The following is a 26,229-nucleotide window of genomic DNA, read 5'->3' as shown; positions in this document are numbered from 1 at the left end:
ACGTTAATGTCCTGGGTGGCAGATCTCACCCATAAGAGGTCAAAAATGGAAAAGAGTTAAGAGGAAAATTGCCCGCCCTCCTCTTCAAATCTAGGCCTAATTCAGCCTCCCCGGAGACATTAGTGACTGAGAAAAACGTTGAAGCTATGAGCAATTTGATAACACTCCACTATTATGTTTGGTCTCCCTTCTTTCCAATCTGGCTTCCTTTTTCCCCTCACTTGAGCTCTGCTGGAATCTGCAGGCTTAATAAAACATTAGCATGTATTGTAACTTTTGCCTCAGGCTCTGTCTTCCAGGGAGTGAGAGCCTCTACAAGGGGTGGGAGTTGCCATTATAACGATCAGCTACTACACTGTGTGGTGATGAAGTGATGGGCTCCCTATGGGTTCAGGCCTTAAGGAGATACTTAGGGCTATTTATCCAGAGAGTGTCTGAAGAGTAGTGACTAGAGCTCAGACTCTGGTGCTGGACTGATTCATTCAAATTGCAGCTCTACCACAAGCTGTGAAACCTTGGACCAGCCATGTAAAATCAAGATTTTGTTTCCTCATCAGTGAGATGTGGATAAGAAGTACCTACCTCATAGAATCCTTGTGAAAAGCAAATGAGTTAATACTTTTTAATGCCTGACACATAATAATCATGCAATGGGGGTTAGCTATTTATTTATCTTGCTGCCTAGTTAACAGTTATTTCCAACTGATGTTAGTATATCTACCTATAGACTTATCTCTGCTTTGAGATTTCTAAAATTCTTTTCACAGGCTATTTAGAAGACTCCCCAACAGCAATTTTTGCTTACATCCTGGTTCTTGAGCTCATCCTACCAAATTATCAAGTTCTCAATTAACTTATTAGTACACATTTTTTAATCATGCTCTGTGACTGCAGAATATAGAATTCTGACTTAGTATCAACACCCTTGATTGAAACACAGAAATTTAGGGACCATAAAGGGAACTCTCACCTAGTATGATTCTGAGTTTTGCCTTCTAGAATAAAACTACCAGACAGACCAAAAAAGGACTACACCTGCACTTTTAGCAACTAGAACAATGCTTTAAGAAATTTGTATCCATAACTTAACTACTCTTTTCATTTCAAGGCTCATTCAGTTTAACCATGTAGTAAATATTCCTTGAGAAATATCCTCATGGTGTGAGAAATCTGTAACTCCAGCCGGGTTTGGGGAAAGATGGGCAATATCATGTACAAGGGCAGGGCATCCACATACTTAAGACTAACTTACCCTCCATCACCACGCTTCATTCAGGATCTCAGGTCCTCATACTGGTTCAAGTATGATATGATATCCCAAGTATATAATTCCATATGGAAGCTGACCGAAAGTCAATGTTTATTTTCAGTAACCACAGGGTTTTAACAAAGGTAGAGTCAATGAAATCAGAAACATTCTACCAATGCCAGCATCCCAAGGATATTAAAATTACTGATTGTAAGATGTGCTACTGATATGTACATTGTAATAGTAATAAATTAGATTATCTATAATAAAATTTGATAGTGATATGGAAATTATGGTCCTGTGAAACCCGTGTGATTTATGGGAAAACCCCCGAGTCATGTTTTAGGATACAGATGATGAGTCTAAGGCAGTGGTCGGCAAACTCATTAGTCAGCAGAGCCAAATATCAACAGTACAACAATTGAAATTTCTTTTGAGAGCCAAATTTTTAAAACTTAAACTTCTTCTAGTGCCACTTCTTCAAAATAGACTCGCCCAGGCCGTGGTATTTTGTGGAAGAGCCACACTCAAGGGGCCAAAGAGCCGCATGTGGCTCGCGAGCTGCAGTTTGCCGACCACGGGTCTAAGGGAAAGAACTCTGTGACCGTTGTTAAGACACCTCTCAAAGGCCCTTTGTATTTGCTTCCAGATCCAGGTGTATTCTTGCTAGTGAACTGCCAAGTAGGTGTCATAAAAAAGAGTGGGCCCACGGAACAATGTCATTCTCTCACCAGCCATCTGCTCTGAAAGGACAGTGCTCACGACTGTATTTCTTGAACTTACAGATTTTCTCACACTTCCAGTGGAGTTGGCAACAGAATTTCCAGGACACCTCCTTGGGGACACCTGGGGGCCAGATCCACTCACATGTAACCTTGAATTTATGTCCTTTGCACAGGTTTGTCTGCTGGTTTAATAATACATGAGAGTGACAGAAACCTTAAATCTGGTCTAGGTGTCACAGATTTTCAAATCAGGACCAGTCTTTGTGGCCTGGCCCAGCACAGTCACTCTTCTGTGATGATCTTGAAGACTTACTTCTTTGGAAAAGCGTTCATGTACTGACATTGCTAGGCAGATGCAGATTTAACAGGAAGTGTCAAAGTTGAAGTTTCCAATCCCTATGGAGGACCCTAGCAATAGATCTCATGGTTAAACATTTTTGCAAAAGTAGTATATTTTAACAACAGTAACTTAAAACTTTTTTCCTTTTTCCCCCCAGTGACATTTTGCATCCTCAGGTAGAGTGGCTGCAGGCATTTGGGCCATCTGTTCAAGGGAGAATTGAGTTGAGGATACATTTAGTTTGAAGTTAGTGACATATGTTTATGTGGTTCATCATCAATTCCATGAATAGTCAAATTGTTGTTAGTCATCCCAATGTAGAAATGGATTCCAAAAACACTCCTACTACATACTACACTGAGGCACATACCACTATAACATGGAAACGAAGGTCTAGTACTTGTGTCACCATAGGAACGCTCCTGTGGTGACCAACACTGGAGTTACAGTGGTGGGGGAGGAGAGAGTAGGCTCAGAATGTACAGGGCCAGAAGCTGGTCTGAGGAAAATGCCCCAATCATTGTAAACTTGTGATTGGAAAATTTGGTTCTTGCCCACAGAGTCCAAATGAAAGTTCTCTATTGGAATTCAGCATACAAATAATAAATGCGCGGTAATTTTTTTTCTTTTGTTCATTAGATTCTCTTAAATAAGAATTTAAGAGAATTGGTTGATTAAATGCCTGCCATACCTCTCTAATACTTTTTCCTGCACAGCCCTGTAGCAGTATTAACAGTAAATATATTTGTTATAGCTTATATAAGATATTGGATAGAGGGGTTTTTTTTTTAAATGACACCAATATAGAAAATTTAGTTACATTACCAATAACAAGTTGTGACGAGAGAAAAACATTTCTAAACTACCAATAATAAAACACAAATTTCAATCAACAACACTGCAGGAAAACAAAATAATCTTTCTGTACTTTCTATTTTTAAATTTTATTTTTCTGTGTTTTTTGGTTAATCCTCACCCAAGAATATTTTTTTCCCATTGCTATTCAGAAAGAATAGAAAGGAGGGAGGGAGGGAAGGAGACTTTAATAGAATCAGGTGGAGGAAAACCTATAAAAATGGTAGAAGCTCTATTTTATATATTTTGGGGCAAAGCACAATGCCTTTATGTTTTTACCATAATATCTCTGTGTGTGTGTGTGTGTGTGTGTGTGTGTGTGTGTGTGTGTGTGTGTACCTCAAATTTTTAGCTTAATTCCTTCAACTTTCATTCTCTTTTTGACCCAAGACATTTCATATTCAATGTTTTTCTAACTCACTATTATTCTCACCAGCATACTGCTTTCTAAAAGCAACTAGAATATTACCTATGTTATGCAAATGAAAACCTGTGAGTTTAATCACAAAGACTGGCCTTAGAGGAGCCACTAAATCCTCCAATGTCCAACGGGAAAATCTGGAGAGCCCTATTATATTCAATAATTCATAGACCGGTGCCCAGAATTTAATATAAATTGAATTGAATGCTATACACAACTCTGTGTAGATTCTGTCTGTTGATAAGATGTGCTTTTATAAAAAATAGCAAGCTAAAAATACAGACTACAGCCCATTTTAATTTTCATTTCATTTTCTTTTCAATGAGACATTGTGAATGTAGTGGCATCACAGAAATATTTATTGAGCTCTATAATTCTTCAAAATGTAATGACAAATAAAAGTGTCTTCAAAACACTTGCAAAAAATATTTTCAGAAGACTGAAATGAGACGCGAGCTATCCGGAGTCAACACATTTATCCCACACCTTCTAAAGAACCACTAATATGTGGAGTAATCAGTTGGTAGATTTTGTACCCTCTGCTTATGAGACCCCTGAATTTCATTCTTGTTAACTGAAGAAATAAAAACAATCGAAGAAATAACGACCGTGACGTGAAGGGCCAGGTAAGCCATTAACAATTTCCATTAATATTAATAAAAGGAAGTCCAATTTCAGAGAAAAGACCACAGGAGTTTCCAGCTTGTTGGTTTACCACCCTATTTGAATTTCTTCTTTATGGTGGTCATTATTTTTATCACTTACTAGTTACACCGGGACAATAGCAGCTCAAACTTGCTATATGATGCAGACATAATTACAGATTTGAACCAACAGTCCTCTATTAAAACCGAAATTGCCGTCAGCCAACAGTTAAGGAAAGGTCAAGAAGAAGGCACCTGCTGAAAAGAGTAATAAAAACATGCTGTTCATTACTTTCCAGAAGCTTCTAATCCTTTATCCCACCTGGCTTGCATGACAACCACTAAGTTCATCTGAATGTTGTGGAGTGTCCAAGGCTCCGCTGGGACACATTATTTTTCTCTCAAATAATTATGTTCAAAAAGTCTAGACCTTAGGTTAAAAATCCAGATCCAAGAAACGTTTCTCCTGTCAGTTGACCATAACTCCATTTCTCTCCTTTGCTTGCTCTGGTCCTAAGAGCAAATTTTATTAAGGGTAAGCGTGGGACCAACTACATTGAATCTCTTTTGACTTAGATGGGTGGAAGTAAAAATATCATCTCAAACAAAGAATGAGGATGGGGAATGCATTTAACTCTGGGATTGTCATGAATTGCACCAAAGCCACCAAATAACACCTGCTTTACTTGTCAAGGAGACGTTAATAAGCAAGTTGGCCAAAAAGAAGCTGGAAAGATGAACAATCACCATAAGACAAAATATGACTTCCAGTGCCTCTAAATAGAAGGAAAAGGACGCTTATTATTATTACATTATGCAAGATCATGCTACTATGGGAACTACCCAACTCTTTAAATGTCTGGGCTGGGACTAACGGTTCCTGCTATGATGAAAGCTCCTCATATTTCTAATTCACATTTTCCCTTCCTTGTTTTTCATTCACTCACTCTTAACTAGTTGATGACTACAGACTACAGACTGAGAATTAGACTCAGCACTGGCACCCAGAAACCAGTGCTTCAATTGAACTAATTAAATAAAAGCTGCTCAGTTTTATGTCTGAATTTCTTCCTGGCCACCAGTTGAAATGAATCTTCTCTCTGTAGCAGATCAAAGCACCGCATCTCAACATTTGGGAGCCTGAGAGATCCTGATATCACACCATCCATCCAGCTGCTCCACCTTTTCCTGTGTCTGGTGGATCAGAATCTTCAGCAAAGCATTTTCTTTTCAAGGTAGAAAAGCTGGGGAACGCATAAACTAGATGGGGAAGCAAAGCTCTCTGCTTTGGTTCACCTTCTTTCTTTGTGAAATGAAAGTACTAAATAAGTCTTCTTCTGTTGTTTCTCCAGGTCTCCAGTGGAATGTGCTAACACATAGAGCAGCATCATAGAGATGGAAATTAGTAGGAATTGCTAGACTACATCAGCTTTAGAAATGATTTTAAACTTAAAATTTGTTTTAGGATATTTACATAAGAAACATATTTTATCAGTCAGGGCCCTGTCAGAAAACAGATGGTACACTCAAACTGGGTAATTGAGAAGCATTGAACAAATAGACTGTTTACAAAGGTGTGGGCAGGGTGTAGAAAAAAGTAATCATAATTAAAAAACAGATGCTGTGCTCCAAGAGTTGATAACAGTAGGGAGCTCTTTCTACCCATCAATAGAGGGGTGCAGCCAGTCCACAGTAACCAGTGTGGAATGAGTCAAAGGGAGAAATAACCGGAACGAACTCTCTTTCATCCTCTCCATGTTCCCACCGGCAGAACCAACAGATGTCAGGGAGCAAAGCAGCCCACAGGCCGAAGAGCTCAGGCTCCTGGACATGAAGCAGAAAGGAGGGTGGAAAGTGAATCTGGGGTGGCAAATGGGAGAAAGCTAGCACCGATACTAAACACAACCATACAGTTACCGTTATTGTTGAAATAGTCTGTACACAAAAGATGTCATTAGTTTTACAGTGCTTAATGACTGTGAGAAACTTATTACAGGTGTCTATTTGAACCAAAGTGCACATTAGCCCTAAGCCTCTGCTGATTCTATCAAAACATGGGCAATAAAGAAAGCATTCTAGGCTCACATGAGCTGGGTAAGTGCTGGCTAGAACCTCAATGTAAAGAAAGGTCAATCTGAGTGCATGTTTTTCCTTTTAAAGTACCAGATGTGTAAAAATAAGAATACAACTGTCCCTACCTTATGGGACAACTGAATGAGATATCTGTATAAAGCATTTGCACAGAACTTGTCACTGTTAACTACTGCTGCCATCGCCACCAGCATCATCACCGGCAGCTGCATTCTGACCTCTCAGACAGACTGGGAAACTTCCTGCTGTGGAAGGCCCAGGCATTACACCTGTATGTGTCTCTAGTGCTTGGCCCTGGGCCTTACACATAGCAGCACCCAATTAATTTTAGGTTATAAAGACTACTAGAGGCCCGGTGCACGAAATTCGTGCACGGAGGGGGGTTGTACCTCAGCCCAGCCTGTATCCACTCCAATCTGGGACCCCTCGAGGGATGTCCGACTGCCCGTTTAGGCCCGATCCCGGTGGGCAGTCGGATCCCTAAACGGGCAGTCGGACATCCCTCTCACAATCCAGGACTGCTGGCTCCCAACTGCTTGCCTGCCTGCCTTCCTGATTGCCCCTAACCGCTTCTGCCTGCCAGCCTGATCACCCCCTAACCACTCTGCTGCCAGCCTGTTTGCCCCCAACTTCCCTCCTCTGCCGGCCTGGTCACCCCATAACTGCCCTCTCCTGCAGGGTTGATCACCTCCAATCCCCTCCCTTGCAGGCCTGGTCCCTCTCAACTGCCCTCCCTTGCAGGCCGGGTGCCTCCCAACTGCCCTCTCCTGCTGGCCATCTTGTGGTGGCCAGCTTGTGTCCACATGGGGGCAGGATCTTTGACCACATGGGGGCAGCTATATTGTGTGTTGCAGTGATGATCAATCTGCATAGTACTCTTTTATTAGATAGGATAGAGGCCTGGTACAGGGGTGGGGGCCAGCTGGTTTGCCCTGAAGGGTGTCCCGGATCAGGTGGGGGTTCCCTTGGGGTGTGGGGCGGCCTGAGCAAGGGGCCTGTGGTGGTTTGCAGGCCGGCCACGCCCCCTGGCAACCGAAGTGGAGGCCCTGGTATCTGGAATTTATTTTCCTTCTACAATTGAAACTTTGTAGCCTGGAGCGGAGCCAAGCCTGGGGCTCCCTCCGAATCCGGCAGCCATTTGTGTTGGGGTTATAATTGAAACTTTGTTGCCTTAAGCGGGTGGGCCCGGCCACGGTGTGCGGAAAGCTTTGCTTCCCCTGTTGCTGGCGGCAACCCTGGCCTGCTCTCTCAAGCTCCATTCTGCCGCCATTTGTTTGAATTTGTTTACCTTCTATAATTGAAACTTTGTAGCTTGAGTGGAGGCTTAGGCCTGGCAAGGGCAGGCGGAAAGCTTGGCTGCCTCTGTTACCTAGGAAACCTTGCTCTCTGTGGCTGTAGCCATCTTGGTTTGGGTTAATTTGCATATTCGCTCTGATTGGATGGCGGGCGTGGCTTGTGGGCGTGTCGGAGGTATGGTCAATTTGCATATTTGTCTATTATTAGATAGGATAATGAGAGTTGTCATAGGCTATATTATTATTCAATAACTATCCATCCCTCTTCCTTCCTCCCTCTGTAGAAATATTCTTCCCTGCCCCACCTCAACACTGAGCTTACCCCCAGGACCTGCTTTGGCTAATAGGATGTGAGCCAGTTCTGAGCAGAGGCTTTAAGAGGCACTGCAGGTTTCAGCAGCCCTACTGCACGTCTGACCTCCCCTTTGAGAACATCACATCCCGGATAGTTGTGCACGCCTTCAGCCTGCACCCTGCAATGGGAAGACATGTGGAACATACACTCAATTCACAGCCTGCAACAGTGCTGCTTCAACTGTTCCCCAGTCTCAGGAGCAAGGAAAAAAAGTCTGTTTCGATAAGCCACTGAAATTTTGTGACTGTTTGTTATGCAGCCATCATGATACAGAAAAATGTGACCAATACATGTTTATAAAGGTTATTACGGCATGCTGGAGTGGAAAGAGAGTGACTAAAATGACATTTGGCGCCCATTTCTCTGGAGTTCCAATCCCAGCTCCGATAACTTCCAGGTGGACAAGTATCATTAAACTCGACCTTGCTGAACTACTACGACAATTATAAACAGTGTCCATAAAGCACCTAGCACAGTGCATGAAATATAATAGATACTTGATAAATGGAAAAAAATATATAATTAGCAATAATGGATGGCAAAAATATCTTCCCAATTATAAATGATTAATGTCCTAAATTAGAAATTATTTATCTCAATTAAAAATTTCTTTAATCTCAAGTAAATAAAATGGTGAAATCATTGCTTAAGTTTACAGCTTGCAAAAGAATCTAATAGAAAATAACAGTTTAAAATAGACAATGTGTGCTTTCTAAGCCATCTAAAACCTAAACATTAAAGAATATGAATTACTATTGTGTCAAAGAATAAGAATGCATTCTTAGCGAAGGAAACAATGATTATATTGAGTCTTCCAGACTAGTAATTTAAATTGTGATCAAATCCACTGTGGTTGGGCCCCACAGTTAATCCATTTATTGTGAACATTATTAAGCATTTATTAAATGCCTGTGAGTGGTAAAGAACTGCAAAGGTATGGTTTTGTTCACTGAGTTCCAGAAACGTCGAGAACATAAAATTACTAAATAGATCAACTAATCCCAGCACATGCAGTTTCATAAAACAGGAGCATGAAATTACTGAGGCACAGAAATAGATTTCTGATCCATTGGGAAGGCATTCAGAAAACTAATAAATAACCGAAGATGTATCTGGATTATAACACTCGACTAATAAAGAAATTTATCCAAATATAAGCTCAATTCCCTGCCTTTCAAAAGAGTAAGGAAAAGGACTCTATGGAAAAGACGTAACCTGGTAGACACTCTCTGAAGAGGCCAAGTAAATTTAGGGTAGTGTTTCCGAACCACACGCAAAGGGAATGCTTGGAGTGCTTGAATGAAGAATCCTGGGCACCTTGCCCAGACCTACTGAATTGGAATCTTTGGGACTTGGCCCTGGGAATCTGCATTGTTAACAAACTCTGTAGCTGATTCATGTGCACTCCTAAATTTGAGAACCACTAGACAATGTGAGCTATTAAGTAAACTTTGGCAGCCGACTGAAAGGTTCTTGAAAGACAAAAATCCAAACAAGTTTAGGCCATTCTATGCCCAAGGGTCAAATGGAGACAACAGAGTCTGAACTTCAGTCTCAGTAACAGCTGCAGGGCTAAATAGCTGTGCACTCTGCCAGCAGCTCAAGCCATGATTTTTAACACTGGGAAACCGAGAGCTGATGGATCCTTCAACAGTAGTGCAAACCCAACAGCACCATGGTGATGACTTCTCTTGTTGGGCATACGTTTGCCAAACTTCTTAGCCCTAGCATCTCCCTAACACAAGTCCAGGCAATCATTCCTCATCAATGTCTTGGGCTCAGCTATTAAAATCTATAAGAGGTGAGAGGGAAGGAAGTAAGATGAATAAGAATATTTTTATATGGAAATTCTAACCTTCATTAAAAACTTTAACATCAAGCCCAAACTTTTTTTTTCTATCCTATGAAGAAAATCACAGTTTTACTTTCTAAGAGAATGAAACAAAATGAAAAGTGGAAAAGGACAATGCCACTATAGTTTTAAATATTAAAAATCCTCTAGGAAAGTAAATCAGAAACATACGTGATGAATGCCCCAAAAAAGAGCACTGTATTAGGAGAGATTCATCTATGTCCTCCTGTGGGCATGTGACCAGATATGACTCCCGTAGCTTCTCTTTAACCCAAAGGAGTGAATGTTTCCAAGAACGGGCTTTTAAGTCACGCAGCAAAGTCACAATGTACAGGGCATTATTATCACCTGTGGAAAAGTGTATTTTATGTACTTTAGAATCTAACAGAACAAATGCAGAGCAGTGAGTTGTTTCCTCAACAGAGGCAAAGGACATCAAACTCCTGAAATCAAGAATTATAAGGGAAGCTATATCATCAGAGGAAACCATACACACGTTTTTCTGAAATAACACCCAAGATGAGAACAAAATAACATGGTACAAACGGGGGAAATCTAGGCCACTTTCACCAAATTGTTCCTGTTCTTCCCCGCATCGGGCTACACCAAGATGAAACTTCCTAATAAAACAGCTCAACGCGGCTTAATGTAGTCACCTAGCCAGCAGTAGTTAATGATTCAGTCCAACACCTTCCTGCTGACCTACCTGCCCACATCCACCTGCGTCCCAAAGCTAAGCTTCTCTAACAGGAAAGCCACACAAACAATGGGACTCTAAGGAAGATAGAAAGGTAATTAATGACCTGTGTCAGCAGCCAATGAGCCCAGGGTTTGAGGACTTTAAAATCTGTTTAACACTTTATTGTCTTACAGATTTTAGATCAATACCAAATTCAAATATATGTAGGAACATGCAAGGAAGTCCATATGGGCTTTAGATGGCAGACAGCATAATATATTGGAGCACTCAGAGCTAAGTTTGAAACTTGGCTCCAGTTATCTACCTTCTCTGAATGTCAGTTCAGGAGTTCATTATTAGTTCTACTCATGGGGCTATTGGGAGAAATAAATAAGACACGATTATAAAGCCCTTCAAACATTTTACTGCCCACTGTAAGTATTCAAAGAAATCATTATTAGTAGTAGTAATAAAGTATTAGCACAGAGTAGACACTCAGTAAAGATTATTTCCCAGCCTTGCTCGTTTTGTACGTCAAAGGTGAAAATATATTCCAAATCATATAGCAAGTTATATATAATAAAATAGAGTAGGTGGCTGAATCAGAACCCAATTTTCTTGACATTTACCTTTTCCTTTCTTATGGCTATGAAGACAAATTTTATCATTTAACACCGCCCATAATCGGAGCCAATGTATATACAAAAATTACAGTTTAAATTTGTGAGGGTACACATGTTGTAACTCCTATCCAATATTTCATAGAATGCATCAAATCATTTTTCTGGTGTGAATGATGTACAGTTAGTATCCCTATAATGGACCTTCCCACTCCCTGTTTTAATTATCATCATCATTACTGGGAACAAAGCGCCCTGTGAGTGTTGTTGAAAATGATTTAATAGAGAAACGTGTGTCCTGAAGACTGTAAAGTGCTAATATTACCACTTACACAAGAATAAAGAAGACACAGCCCCTGTCTTGCGATGTCTGCAATCCAAAGTAGACTAGAAAAATGCACAGTGCTAATCAAGGAACATACACATATATGTACAGGCCCAGGCACATGTACACTTAAAGGACACATAATAAGAATAACAAAAAAATAGAAAAGTATATACATATCTGTATGTATGACAGAGGGTAAGTAAATAGGTAGGGGACAATAATAATATTGGGTAAAATTTGCCCCGTATTTTAAAATATAATAAATTAATTCTTAAAAATAACATCTTAAAATAAATTTATTTACTAAATAAAACCCACAACATGCCTGCTCTAGTCTATCACGAAAACATCTGTGAAAGCAGGTCTCCATATGTTAATGGAGCATACACGGTGCAAATGCTGTTGTTCAAGGGGCCAGATGTGCCCATGAAACATGAAGACCAAGCTACTGATATCACTTCAGCAAAGCACTATTGTAAAGGGAAAGATTAGTACACAAGATCCATTTGAAAATCTATTTCACACTTCTAATGTAAAGCCAATTCAAATGAAATTTACTTTGTCAAGGCCATTAATTTAGTGAAAGTCAAAAGTGCAATCAACAAAGGTGAAAATTACTTACGCTTATCAAAAGATAATCTAGAAATAGTGCTAAATAAGGACAAAAAACAAGGACATCTCTACTGAAAATAATGACCATTACTGTATAAGCAGGTCTTATAAACCAACACATTCTAAGAAAAAGCTTTTACTGTGTCACCTCCACACCAAACACAACCTCATTTGTCATTCTCTTTTAGTGTGTGAGAATCTCCATTTGCTTTTCCATTGTTGACCATTCGTGAGAGGCAAAACTACACTTCTGACACAAAATATTAAACTTACCACTTTCGTCATCTATATTGAACCTTCCAAGACCACTGCCATCCCTGATGGAGTACTGGATCTCTCCATCCCTCCCAGAGTCCTCATCTCTGGCAGTCACCTGCAGCACACTTGTTCCAATACGCGAGTTTTCTTTTACAGATCCAACAACAGCAAAGTCTGGGAAATAGGGGGTATGGAGGTTTTCATTGACATCCACCACCTCCACCTCAACAAAGGAAACCGATGACAGAGAGACAGGCCGCCCTTTGTCCTTAGCGCGAACCGTGAGATTGTAGAACTGCTGCTTTTCATAATCCAGCTCTTTGCTCAAGCGAATGGCGCCGCTTGCTTTATCGATTTCAAATCTCCCGTTATAGTCATTGACCAAAGAATAGCGCACTTGACCCCCCAGTCCAAGATCTGGATCGTGGGTCTCCAGCCAAGCAATGACAGTGCCCACGGGGAGATCTTCAAGAACCTTCACGCTATAGCTGCTGGGAATGAAGGCTGGGGAGCAGTCATTGACATCATCCAAAAACACCTTAAGAGTGACAACGGAAAAGAGCTGCTGGCCACTTTCTGCCTTGTCTCTGGCTTCTATTTTTAATGAGTAGTTTGCTTTGGATTCCCGGTCTAATTGATCAGCTACATAAACGATGCCAGTTGAGCTGTTGATGGCAAATTGCTGGGTGTCTGTCAAGACTGAGTAAGTCACTTCGCCATTAGAACCCAGGTCTTTGTCTCTGGCTTCCACTTGTATAATCTCAGTGCCAATACTTGAACTTTCAAGAATGTTAACTGTGTAACTGTCTTGAAGAAAAATCGGGCTATTGTCATTAGCATCCTCCACATTGATGGTCAGCAACCGCCATGAAGATTTCTGTGGGTTTCCTAAGTCATAGATGGTGATATTGAGGAGATAGAGGTCTGTGTGCTCTCGATCCATGGGCATAAGGACTTGAAGTTGCCCAGTCTCCATATCAATATTAAAGCAACTATCTGTATTGCCATCAGATATTGTAAATAGCACCTTTCCATTGAAGCCAGAGTCGGCATCATAGGCTTTAATCTTCAGGATGTTAGCACCAACTGGCAGATTCTCCTTCACAGCCACGTCGGAGGGAAACGACTTGTCAAAATGTGGCCCTTGCCTGTTAACTGAATAAAAGTCAAAAAATCCATCCTCCAGATTCAGTTTCCCATTTGCTTTTGCCTTAAGGAGTAGTTTCTCTGCCAGCTTTTGAGCCACACGAGTTTCTCTGCAACTGAAGCTCTTTGAAGACACCTTCCCATGTAGGACTGAAATGTTTACGGACATGGGGTCCGCAAAATTCTCTCCATCGGTCGCTGTAATCCTGAGGGCAAACTGACCATTTTTAATGCCAGAATTCATCAGTGACTTTTTCAGCTGTAAAACACCAGAGTCGGGGTTTAAGTAAAAGAAACCAAGTTCATTTCCCGAGATGATTTTGTACTTTACAAGTTCAAGCTCATCAATATCGATGGCTGAGACAGCTGTGATGTGACCCCCAACTGGGAAATCATATGAAAGAACTCCCTGGCAAGCCACTTTCTCAAAGAGAGGGGTGTTGTCATTGACGTTGCCTATTTGAATAGTCACATTTACCTCACTTTCATGGCGGTATGGGGAACCCCAGTCAGAGGCTCTGACTATGAACCTGTAAGTTTCTGGAGAGGATTCAAAATCCAGCTCTTCGGTTGTGCTAATAACCCCTGTAAACTGGTTAATGGCAAATGGCAGCATATTCAGGCTGGCAATACTGTAGGTGATGTACCCATTTTCTCCTTTATCCTTATCAGAAGCTGAAACCATCAGAACGCTCGTTCCCACTGGAACACTTTCATTCACAAAAGCATCATACAGTGGCTGCTGAAATTCTGGGGTGTGGTCGTTCGCATCTTCTATGCCGACGGTGACTTGTGCTTTTAAATCCCCTTCCTTGTTGGTCACCACCAGTTTATACACCTCCTTCTTAATGGTATTCAGCGGCTGTGCTGTGACAATTAGACCTGACCGAGGATTAATTTTGAAGTACTGTGCATCCTCCCCGGGAGACAATTTGTATTCCACATCCAGCGGTTCGGGACTTAATTTTACTATAGCAACCACAACACCAGGAGGGGAAAATTCACTAATGCTCACATCGTACATTTCTTTTTCAAATCTACTTGGGACCGTGTCTCTCCTGGGGTTGGCAATGTGGACTATCTTTATGGCCGAGAATTTCTGAGGCGAACCCTTGTCTTTTGCTTGAAGAGTGAGATTGCAGCCATAGGGAAAGCTCTCCCAGTCGACCTGTTTTCTCTCCTTAAGCTTATATTCGTGTATCCACTTTCCTTCCTTAGCCAGGAAGAACTGATCTAAAGGATCCCCGGCCACAATGGAAACAGACTCAATCTCTCCATTGGCCCCCTCATCTAGGTCATCGGCTGTCACCACCGCATATGTTGGCTCTTTGTCCAGTGAGAAAGGAACATGAGTGACTATGTGGAGAGTTGGGGCATGTTCATTTATCCGTTCAATGTGAACATAAAGCTTTGCGGTACTGCTCACTCCGTTGTTTCCATAGAGTTTCATCCCTCGGTCCACAGCCAAAATTTCCAGATCATACCTGTTCTTTTCATCATAATTTAATCGTCCGCTTAAAGAGATGACACCACTCGTGGGGTGAACTGAAAAGAGATCAACTTTGTTTTTAAAGTAGTAGTAGAATTCCCCATTGGAACCGATATCCGCGTCTGTTGCTGTCACCTGGGCGACACTAGTCCTCAGAGGTGTGCTTTCTGCTATTGTAACGGAGTATGTGGTGGGTGAAAACAAAGGTCTAAGATCATTCATATCTAAAACCTGGATATTCACTTTGGTCCATGCTTCCAAATCCTCCCCTCTGACAGAACCTTTTATTATCAATAAATAATTGTCCTGAATCTCCCTATTCAATATGGCAGAATTCCCGCCTTTAGTTCTTATTCTGAGAAAACAGAAATCTGCAATGATGACTTCCTCTGCTTTGAAAAAGCCTTCCTCGTCTCCAGATACTATTCTGTATTTGATATCCCAGGACAGATCAATCAAGGTGATGCCCATTCTACTCTGACTGTTGATGTAGGTCCTTGCTGCTGAGTTCTCATACACTGTAGCATTGTAAACGGAATGTGTGAAGTGGAAGCCCAGGGGCCCGGTCCCCGGCAGCCCCTGGGAGACAGTGGCCAAGAGCTTGAGAAGCAGGAGGATGAGGCAAGAAGGAGGAGGCCGTGTACCCACACAGTATCCCATAGTTATATCCATCACATCATACTTCCATCCTGGAGAGGGGAAAAAGAGAGAGATAAAAAATAAGTTAACTTAGAGGAAAGTGGGAGAAGACCTAGGAAATAACTGTTATGAAACAGTGCTATTAATACTTTCATTATAGAACCTTTTTACCATATGCAATGAACATATCGTAGAAATGTACACTTTAAACTGATAGTATCCTATTAACCGATGGCACCCAATCAATTTAATTTAAAAACTCTTTTTACTAAAACATAAATACAATTTAAAAAGTAGATACCTTTTTACTACACAATGACAAGGAATTCAAAATCACTAGGATTTAATCTCAACTTGTTTGATTTTTTAAAAAAATAACACTTATACACTACTGATGGCATAATTCCTTTGTGAAAGATTTCTTGCATTCTGAAGGTCAATTTAGAAATATATACTGGAAGAATTAAAAATTGCATTTACCTTTGACTTGGAATTATCTTCTAAGCATGTATCCTATGGAAATAATTATACAAGTATACATCTATTTGCAGCTCAATTTAAAATACAAAAAAATTGAAAAGATACTAATTGCTTATCAACAGAGAATCAAATAATTTGGCATATTCATAAAGTGAAATACTATGCAGCCAGTAAAAATAATTTTAAATAAAAAGACATGTAATTTCTGATGTAATAAGATATAATGCTAAGAATAAAAACAAGATCATAAAACAGTATGTGAGGTATAATTCTATTATTTAAACATCTAACGTACAGCTATATTTTTATATTTAGAAAGGATTATCTGTGTAGTGTGATTTATGTTCATTTTTAACATTTCTTCAATTGATATTACTCATTAATGGTTACATAATTACTTCACAATTATGAAGTAATTATGTAACCATTAATGAGTAATATTAAAGAGTAATAATAATATTATTACTCATTAATAACCATTAATGAGTAATAATATTTCTTTTAAAGAAATATATCCAAGATATTATCATTTTTTGTTGTGCTTTTAAATTGATAGAGATTTATGCATAATCCACCACAATGAGGATGAACAAAACATCTCATAACAAAGCAGAGAGAACCACCCCTAAGAAGCTGCACCACCTAAGTAATATCTGTGAGTGGACTGTGCTACTCAGAACAAGAACAGTAAGATTTTGTGCAAAAACAAACAAACAAACAAACAAACAAACCGCAAAAAACTAAAGGATTGTAAGAAATTTATTTTCTTAACAGTAATTTAAGGAATGATGTCCAATTATTTTTATCAGTCTATTCAATTGCCATAGTCACTACAGTTCTATGAATATGCAGATTAAAAGATAAAAATATTGTCCTATTTTGAGATCTGTCAAGTATTTAAAACAGAAGGTGGGGAGGAAGGGGCTATTTAACAAGAAACAGCTAATTCTATTTACCCCCTGATGGCTTAGATCTTTAGAACCCCCAGTTTATGGTTCTTCCACTAGGGCACAGGCTGCAGGACCTCACATGCCCTTTCTCCTCGATGGGGAATGTGGGGAAAATCAGACTTGGGAAATTAAAGGTTTTGCACACTGTGAGTGGGGCATTGTGTCAGCCATTTTCCCACTTTGTTATATTAATCCTTATAACAACCCTAAGCTACTACCAAACTATGTTAGAAAACTGAAAGAGAAGTTAACCTCTTTGGCTGGACTACTGTCCCACTCAGCAGAGGTCTCCGTCTTACCGTGGTAAGTCGTAAAGTGGGATCTCAAACCCTGGTCTTTCTAAGTGCAAAAGCCATGCTTTTCCCCATCACACCATCTTTCTCTCTAAATTATTTGCAAGAAGAATGAAATAATTTAAGCCCCCTAAAAGCATTTATATCATAATTTAATTCCATTAAACTAGGAAACATGTATCATTGATGGGAAAGGGTAAAACCCACCCACCTTCTCTATTTGGTTATCTCCTTTCTGGGTTTAAACTAGTTCCAATTACTGGACGTAAGCTGAAAAATACCCTACAGAATTTTAACACTTAAAATATTATAAATTATTTTGTAGTTTGTAGTAGTCTCCCCTTACCCAAGGGGGATACTTTCCAAGACTTCCCAGTGAATGCCTAAAACCACAAATAGTACCGAACCGTATATATGTTTTTCCTAGACATACATGATTTTTCAATTAAAGAAAGCACTTGATGGCTTATCTTTGGTGTATCCAAATTGCTAGGATCACTACTCTAACACTTTGGAGCCATCTATATATATATAAAAGCCTAAGTGACCATTCGACTGGTAGCTCTGACACACACTGACAACCAGGGGGCAGATACTCAGTGCACAGGCATGGAAACATGGAACAGGCTGATGAATCTCAGAGGGATGGAGTAAGGGGGGAGGGCGGGAAGAGATTAACCAAAGATCTTATATGCATACTAGAGGCCCAGTGAAGACGTGCATCGGTGGGGGTCCCTCAGCCTGGCCTCTAGGGACCGGGCCAAAAGTGGCCGTCTAACATCCTGCGAGGGGTCCTGGATTGTGAGAGAGCGCAGTCCAGGCCGAGGGACCCCACCGGTGCATGAATCCGTGCACTGGGCCTCTAATTACTAAATAAAATAAGGGTTACCTGAACACTGAGATACCATGGCAGTGGCTTAGTTTATCAAGATGGTAGCTACTACGTCACCACCGCTTCTGAGCGAAAAGGGCTTAGACACGCTGGACAAAGAGATGATTTACATCCAGGGCAGAATGGCATGAGGTTTCGTCACGCTACTCAGAATAGTACCCGATTTAAAACTTATCCATTGTTTATTTCTGGAATTTTCCATTTAATATTTTTGAACTGAGGTAGACTGTGGGTCACTAAAACCTTGGAAAGTGAAGCCACTGATGAGAGGGGAACAACTGTATAAAACGCCTTCACATCCTGGGTCGGCAGGGCACATGCTATTACACCCTTTCTATAGATGAGCCCAGCAAACCTCATTTCCCTGGTAGCAGAGGCCGGTGTTCAGGCTCTCTCCACACCGAACAAGGCTCTCCCTCCCTATTTTTCCGCCAAATTCTGCCCTTCAGGAGACCCTCATAAAGCACAATTCCAGACATGCATTGCTTGGTTCCAGCTGGGGGTGAAATTTGCCCTGCTCTTCTCATCTGCTTTAATAGCCAGGAAACACTGCGTAGGCAGGTAGGAGGAGTACAGCTTAATACAGGGATTTCAGAAGCGGAATAGACAGTAAAAATGAAAAGGAGAAATACGGGGTGCCTTTTTATAATGGGAAGTTAATTTCACATGCAATTCCTCTGCTGTCTGTCCTTCGGAAACGCCTCGGGTGCTGAGCGTGTGAAGCAGTAGCGTGGACGTAGTAGGTTCAAACGGGACCAGCACGCCGGAGGTGCCTCTCTGTGGAGCACACGGTGAGACATGGGAGCGGGAGAGCCCTGTTTATGGATCAGGGATGTAAACCGGAAGAGGCCTTAGTGATACTTCCTATGCCTCAACGGACTCTTATTTCATCATCTGCGAATGCTCCCGGACAGGGAGGTATTTTTAGGTCCACTGTGACTATAATGGAATGAGACATGGCTCTCATAAGGGAATGACCAGAGGCCATGCATACTCTCTCCAAGCAGAAAGCGGAGGTCGCTCCTTAGCATCCCCGGGGAAATACCAATCCAGTTTCTGCCTCATTTCCCACTCACTGCCGGTGGGAGCAGTTTGCTGGCACTTGCCTCAAAGAGTCTGGACTCTGTGGTCATCAGGGAAGAAGACAGCTCCAGGGGCAAATTCAGCTCAACTGAACTCGTTTTCAGTCTGTCCACTCCCCGCCCCAACCCCATTACCACCCTAAACCCAGACTAAAGGAAACATGAAGGGAGGAGCAGCAATTGTACCTCACCCTATTCCCAGCACCCAACACAGCAGGTGCCATGTAGGAGGCACACATACTGGTTTGAACAAAGCATTAAGGGCCCCATTTACCCAGAAGCCTTGACTACATTCAGTTTCCAAATCCGCCCAAAATAAGCACATCTACTTCAGGAAACAGAACCAAGAAATTATTCAGACTCAAAAGAGCCTTAAAGACGGGCTGGTCCAATCTCCTGAGTTTACAGATGAGGAAACTGAGGCCCATAGAGATGAAGTGATTTTCCTAATACCAGGTCTCAGATCTCCCAGGTACAGACAGAGCTGGTGCCACACGGAAACATGTGTTAATTGAATTACTTTTTCTTTGAGTTACTTAACAATTTGAGAGATGTGGTTTTATCATCATTTGGCAGCGATCATCATTTTTTGATACCTTATTACTCTCCCTGGTCCTACTCTCCCTTCTAAGTAGTTAACTGTTTCTAAGTAAATATTTAAGTGCCCAAAGGGGACAGTTACTTTTACAAACCCTTCTGGTAAATCCTTCAAAGCACAGAATGCTGTCATAATACGAAAAAAAAAAAACATCATTCAATTTTACTGTTCTAAAATTGGTATGCTGCATGCTAAGTTGTTGTGGGTTGTTTTTTTTTCTCCAGCAAGATACACTGCTGGAAATTCTTTTCTTATAAAGCAGAATCAGTTATCTTAAATGCAAATAGAAATGTCTCCAAACCAAACTGTCATGGAATAGTATTATTGTGTACTGAAATTTGGATTTAATACCAAAAACTGAGCAGGATTAAACTTGTTGGCCTCAGTTCTTAAAACTAAAACATCTTTATAAGGTTTTTGTTTCCTTATTTTGGGGGGGGGGGGAGAGAAAAAAAATCCCTATCTGGCACAGAGTAATTTAAAAGCCTTGCAGGTTTTTTTTATTTTCATTGATTTAGAAAATTAGTGAGTGTTAGAAGTTAGGAATTCCATAAAATTTTCAAAGTAAATACTAGGATAAAGACTTTTGGCTTCCTTATTTATTTATTTATTTATTTATTTATTTTACAATGCCCATACAACTGTTAAGATGCTCTTTGGGAAAAAAAAATAGTACTGCTTTTTCCACACTGAAACCAACATGATGGTTATAGTGTTTTGGATGTTCTACATATTGATTTATTCTACTGCTCCTGGGTTATTTTAAAGAAAGCACTTAGTTCCCAACCTCAGAGACTATTTTCTATGACTTAGTAACATAATCAATAATTTTTGATAAAATCTCCAAAGAGCTCTTCAAGACATCAATCAAACTTGGAGACATTTATTTTTCAGAGGCAGCCCAACGTGCCTCCCCATCCTGCCCTACCCACTTGGAGTGAATCTGAGCATGGGACTCAGAAGGGCAAGGTGATTTTCCTCTCCAGGGTTGCATAAAGAGCAGAGACCTGGGGGCAGGGACCAGCTCTCACAAAGGCCACCTCTCTCCTGGGCATGCATTGACCCAGCAGGGTGCCTCTGCTTGCTTTGGTAACCCAGTTGCAGCTCTTTTCTGCCATCATTAAACTAGCCTCCTTAAACAGCTGAGATTCCTGAAGAGTAAAAAAGGCATCTTAAGAAAACATCCCATTTTCACTCCATCCCTTCCTAGCTTATATATTTTGAAAGGATTTTGTTAGCCACACAGACATGGTACTGAGGAAATGTGCTGTTAGGCTGCACCATAAAGAAAAAAGTCAATATAAAAGGCCTTGGTTTTGCAAGACATCCTTAATGAAGAAGGCTTGTGTTAGAACTGCAAATGGCAATCAGCTGCCACTCAGGTGAGTCCTACACCTACACCCAGGCTGTGAGCACACGGGGTCCGGAATACAAGCTTTGATGCCTGACCACCTGGGTTTGAGCCCCAGCTCTGCCATTGACTTGTGTAACCTTTGGTACATTATTTAACCTCTCTGTGCCTCAGCTGCTGCTTCTATCAAATGAGAAAAATCGCTCCTACCAACCAGGATTTGACTTAATAAAAATGAAGCCCTTAAAACAGTCCCTGGCACGTGGTGTGTATACAACTGCTAGCTATTAAGTTAAACTTAGAAAAGACAAAATCTGTGAGCCACGCGATGGGGAAGGAAATTTACAACCTACGCTGACATTTTCTTCTCCATCAGGACAAGCCAGATTGAAGGTAAAGGAGAGGATGTCTTTTCTTTACTAAAGGCCACGGCTTACTATATTATACCCAAAAGTTAGAGAACCCTGACTCCAATCCAGGCTTTTTGTCACTTTCTGGTTGGGTGACCTTGGGGTAACACTTAAGGCTTTTTAAGTCTCCGTTTCCTTATCTTCAAAATGGTGACTGTAAGAATTCCCACTGCCATGTAACAGGGTTGGAATCGTGACTGGCACACAGTACATGTTCCATGAATACTACATGGTATTTCATTATGAAGGTGTTCAGAAGAAGCAATGCCATATGGAAAGCAAGCGGAAAAAATGGGTTAAGGGAAAAGGGTCAAGAACGAGACGATCCACAGGGTAGCCATTCCCCTTCCCCAGTCCCCATGCCATGGGTCAGGGTCAGCACCAGGGAGGCATCCGCACATGGCGACATGGGCCAAGGGCTACTGCCACAGCTCTGCAACCTATTCCAACTCCCACATGTACACTTTCAAAGTTAGGAAACTATCGCTGCATTAGGAGCTACTCCGCAGATCTGCATTTCATTCCAGGGGAGTTCCAGCAGCATTTCTCCTTGCAATGATGAGTCCCAGAACAGCCAGATACTGCGAAGCCCCATTTCCCAGAGCAGCTTGCTCCGATGCTGCTCAAATTACCATCCTCACGACACTGCTTTATGTTCGGGGCCCTTGCTCCTGAAATCAGTTATGCACTGTCTGTACGACACTCTAGGGAATCAAGTTTTACTCTCTGGCTGATGCTAATGCCCGCCTGAAAAGAAGGAAAAATGTTTACTGTGTCGTTTTTCTTAATACAAACCATTGTAGCTTGAGTGTGTACAGGATAATATACTAGGCACTTGGGTCACAAATAATTCATGTCATGCCGTTACTCAGCTAGTACCAGAGCCACGTAAACTAATTGAGTTTTACAGTCAAAAGGATCATAAAATTGTCTAGCCCAACACTCTAGTTTTAAAGTTAAGGAAAACAGATTGAGAGAGGTTAAGTGATTTGGACAAAGTCACATAGCTCGCTAGTAAAAAAAAAAAAAGCTAGAGTTAGCCCTCAGATCTCTACTGTGATTTTTGACTCATATTGCTATTGCCTCCTGTAAGAATATAAGTCTAACGCAGGCCGGTGGTGCTAAGTGGTTAGAGCATCAGCCCGCATACCAAAGGATCATAGGCTTCATTCCCAATCAAGGGCACGTACCTGGGTTGCAAGTTTCCTCTCCAGTCTTGATCAGGGTTCATGCAGGAGGCAACCAATTGATGGGTCTCTCTCCCACTGATGTTTCTCTCTCTGATTCTCCCTTCCCACCCTGCCTGCCTCCCTCCCTTCCACTCTCTCTAAAACTCAGTGGGGAAAAAATATCCTAGGGTGAGGATTAACAACAACAAAAAATGAATACAGTTCTACTGTTCTACTGTTCACAAGTTTTAATCTTCTAAGATTAACAATGCCACCTATTCTATGAAACAATCCCTGAGATTCCCCATCCAAGTGTGAACTCCACTTCTAACTCTGATTGTCAAATGTTCCCAAGAATCAGAGTCATGGTGGGCTTCACATCGCTGGGCTCCACCCCACAGTTTCTGGATCTGATGGTCTGGGATGGGGCCAAAAATTTACAATTGAGACAAGTCCCCAAGGGATGCTGGTCCTGGGATGAGCATCCTCAGAACCCTGGCTTGAAACTTTGTCTGGCTTTTACCTACATGTACCTCTCTGACAGCACTTTCTTACTTGTATGGAAGTTCATTATGTGTGCTTTTAAATTACATATTGGGTAGTAAGTTCCCTTATGTCTTCTTATAGTACCCTTGAAAGGCCAAAACTCAATCAATTTTTATTGAGTAAAACTTGCCTAATCAGCGTAGACCTAAATTCCACAACACGATTTAGGGAGAAGATGAAAGTGAGCCTCAGACAAATCAGGAATTATAAGTGAAAGACTGAGAGACCCTGAGGAAATAGTCAACCATTTCCCTTAACACATGATTTGCCAGTTCCATGGTACATTATTTTATGAGATGTGAGCAAGTATACAATTAAAATAACATTTTAGGAAACACTGGTTAAACAAACATAAACAGGTTACATAATTTATAATTTCTTAGAGACTTCAGTATGCTTGGAAATAAATGTTCCCCATTTCCTGTCCTTAGTCATCGCTAACCACTCACCCTACTTTGGTATCTCCTTATGAAAGCACAGTCTATATTTAGTGTCTATTTCCACTAATAGCAGTAAAAGTTTCCTGGGACCTAGGACTCAGGAAGCACTTGTTCCATGTACAAACACACTGAGTACACTGTGATTCCAAGGGATATAATATGCACAATTTCTAAAATCTATTTGATCGTGAATCTTTCTCCCCACTCCTCACAGCCCCAGCACACATAGCCACTTGCAGGGGAAGACAGCGTATTTTGTGAAATACAGTTGGGAAATACTGCGCCTCAGACAGTCCACACAGTTGCCTGGAAAGCTTTGGATGTGAGTGTAATCCAGGATTCTTGAGACTAGTTCATTATTCTTCCTCCTACACCATCTCACAGGGTATAAATTCTCATTTCAACTAAGCCGAGAGTTATTCATGAAGAAATTGCTTCAGTACTTGTCATATGAACACATCTCCATGCCCCAACTGAAGAGTGAGATGACTGCTCCATAGTTTGCTGTGCTATTTTCTTCTCACATAAAAACAAGCAAGAACTGGCACAGTTCCATGTGCTACCAAAGACTGGCATGAGGAAGAAACGTATTAATGTTGAATAATCATCCATATATCCCCATAGTTTTTCAATCTATTTTTATATAGCCATGGCCAAAATCAGGGGGCCAAGTCAACCATACTCTGCGAGGCAAAACCAAGTTCAGATTTCACTCTTCTCTGGAAAATCCAGCTTAGCTCCTTGAGCCCCAAGTCTAAGCAGGCCTTTCGAAGCAAGAAGAGCATTTCGTTTACAAGGGTATGATATCACCTCTTGTCACTCCGAAGGAGGAAAAAGAATTCCAACCAGCTAAGTGGACCTTTACGCGACCCCACCCCTTTTCATGGTAATAACGCTGTAAATTCTAACTTTGTCCAGTGGTGCAGATCTTTCTGTTGTTCAAAAGTGGTCTCTCAGGAGAGAAGTCAGTCAGCATGAAGCAAGTGTAATTCAAGTAGGTTCAATGGAAGAACCAGCCACACAGCGGCAGTGTTATGAATACCCTCCTTTACTCTCTCCCCAGGTGCTAGAAATATTTCCATACAACACTGGTTAATGTCAAGTATCATTTCATCAGCAATTGCTTTGAATTCAGGGGCTAATTCAACCAGGGGCTATCAGAAGGAAAGATTAGCATGTTGTTCAAGCCTTTTAAAAATCACTTCTCTCTCTGGAGGAACAAATTCATCATGAGGTGAGGAAAAAAAAATGTATGGAGAGGACATAATTTGCTCTTATGCTCGGCTGTCTGAGAAAATGTTCCAAAGAAACGCATGATTTCAATTTTTCTCTGGTGGCCTCACTGACAGAAACCAAAGGGTAAATACACTAGGATTCGCTTATGCTCAAGATTTAAAAAACAAAACAAGAAAAACCATTTCCAAGTAACTGTATTTACTGTGACATAACTTCCTGAAAAAAATTAAAATAAAAAAAGAACCTGAAGAGTTTCAAATAGAACCAATGTCTTTAATGGTGTGTCCATTCCAATAGTGAGGGGCACAATACGGTTGAGGGGGACAGTGCTCTCGAGCTTTCTGCTTGCTGCACGCCAACAGAATCCACATTGACTGCTGGGTTAGGTCTCTGCGCTCTGTCCGGTTTCCAAACGTTAACATCCTTTTAGCCATTGTGAGTGTCCTTCTCCTTCATAAAGGAGCCTCCTTCAAGAAAGGGAGTATTCTGCATGGTAAAATCAGGGATCAGGAAAGCAGATTAGTGGAGCTCCCCACAGTGCACCCCTTTCCTGCTGTGATAAGCGATGGCAATGTTAAGGCAAGAGGAAAGTGAGCATCCACGGGAGGGCTCAGGGGGACACAGAGTTCTAGGACCTGGAGGGGATCAAGAACATATCAGGTTTCCCTTTTCTGAAAGAACTGAGCCACCAAAGAAAAATGTGAGAAATGAGAAAACATCCTAAAGGCTGTAGAGGACTTCTTGGAGAATAGGATTCAATCCCCAATTTTCCCCAGGTAACTCCTGGGACCAGGTCTTACTGTGGATAAAGCAGACCACTGGCTCCATAGGGCAGACCTGGCACTGCCTGTCTCTTTGACCAAATGTTACCCTAGAGCAGGGGTCCTCAAACTTTTCAAACAGGGGGCCAGTTCACTGTCCCTCAGACCATTGGAGGGCCGGACTATAGTTTAAAAAAAACTATGAACAAATTCCTATGCACACTGCACGTATCTTATTTTGAAGTAAAAAATCAAAACGGCAAAAACACCCGCATGTGGCCCGCGGGCCGTAGTTTGAGGACGCCTGCCCTCGAGTGTGAGACAGCAGCACTGTTAGGTGCCCAGTCTAGAATTGCTGAGTGAATCTAACGAGGAAGGAGTTACACACTCAACACAACAGAGTAATACTCTATGTTCACCTCA

The 26,229-nt window shown here is 41.2% G+C and overlaps 1 protein-coding gene across 3 annotated transcripts in view; it reads right to left on the bottom strand.

The window, feature by feature from the left end:
• FAT3 (FAT atypical cadherin 3) overlaps window positions 1–15,646 on the bottom strand; it is a gene marked incomplete at both ends in the record, with an annotated part of 518,093 nt that extends 502,447 nt beyond the window's left edge. The window contains one exon of one of the 3 annotated variants that reach the window (XM_079787123.1): window positions 12,340–15,646. In XM_079787123.1, coding sequence (XP_079643249.1) covers window positions 12,340–15,631 — 3,292 coding nt within the window. The remainder of the gene's footprint in view (window positions 1–12,339) is intronic. The other 2 variants (XM_079787124.1, XM_079787122.1) reach the window with 2 other exon arrangements.
• Window positions 15,647–26,229: the final 10,583 nt, after the last annotated feature.

This window comes from Cnephaeus nilssonii, assembly GCF_951640355.1.
Source record: "Cnephaeus nilssonii genome assembly, chromosome: 13".
Classification (NCBI taxonomy): domain Eukaryota; kingdom Metazoa; phylum Chordata; class Mammalia; order Chiroptera; family Vespertilionidae; genus Cnephaeus; species Cnephaeus nilssonii.
This window is presented reverse-complemented; position numbering and strand designations above follow the sequence as displayed.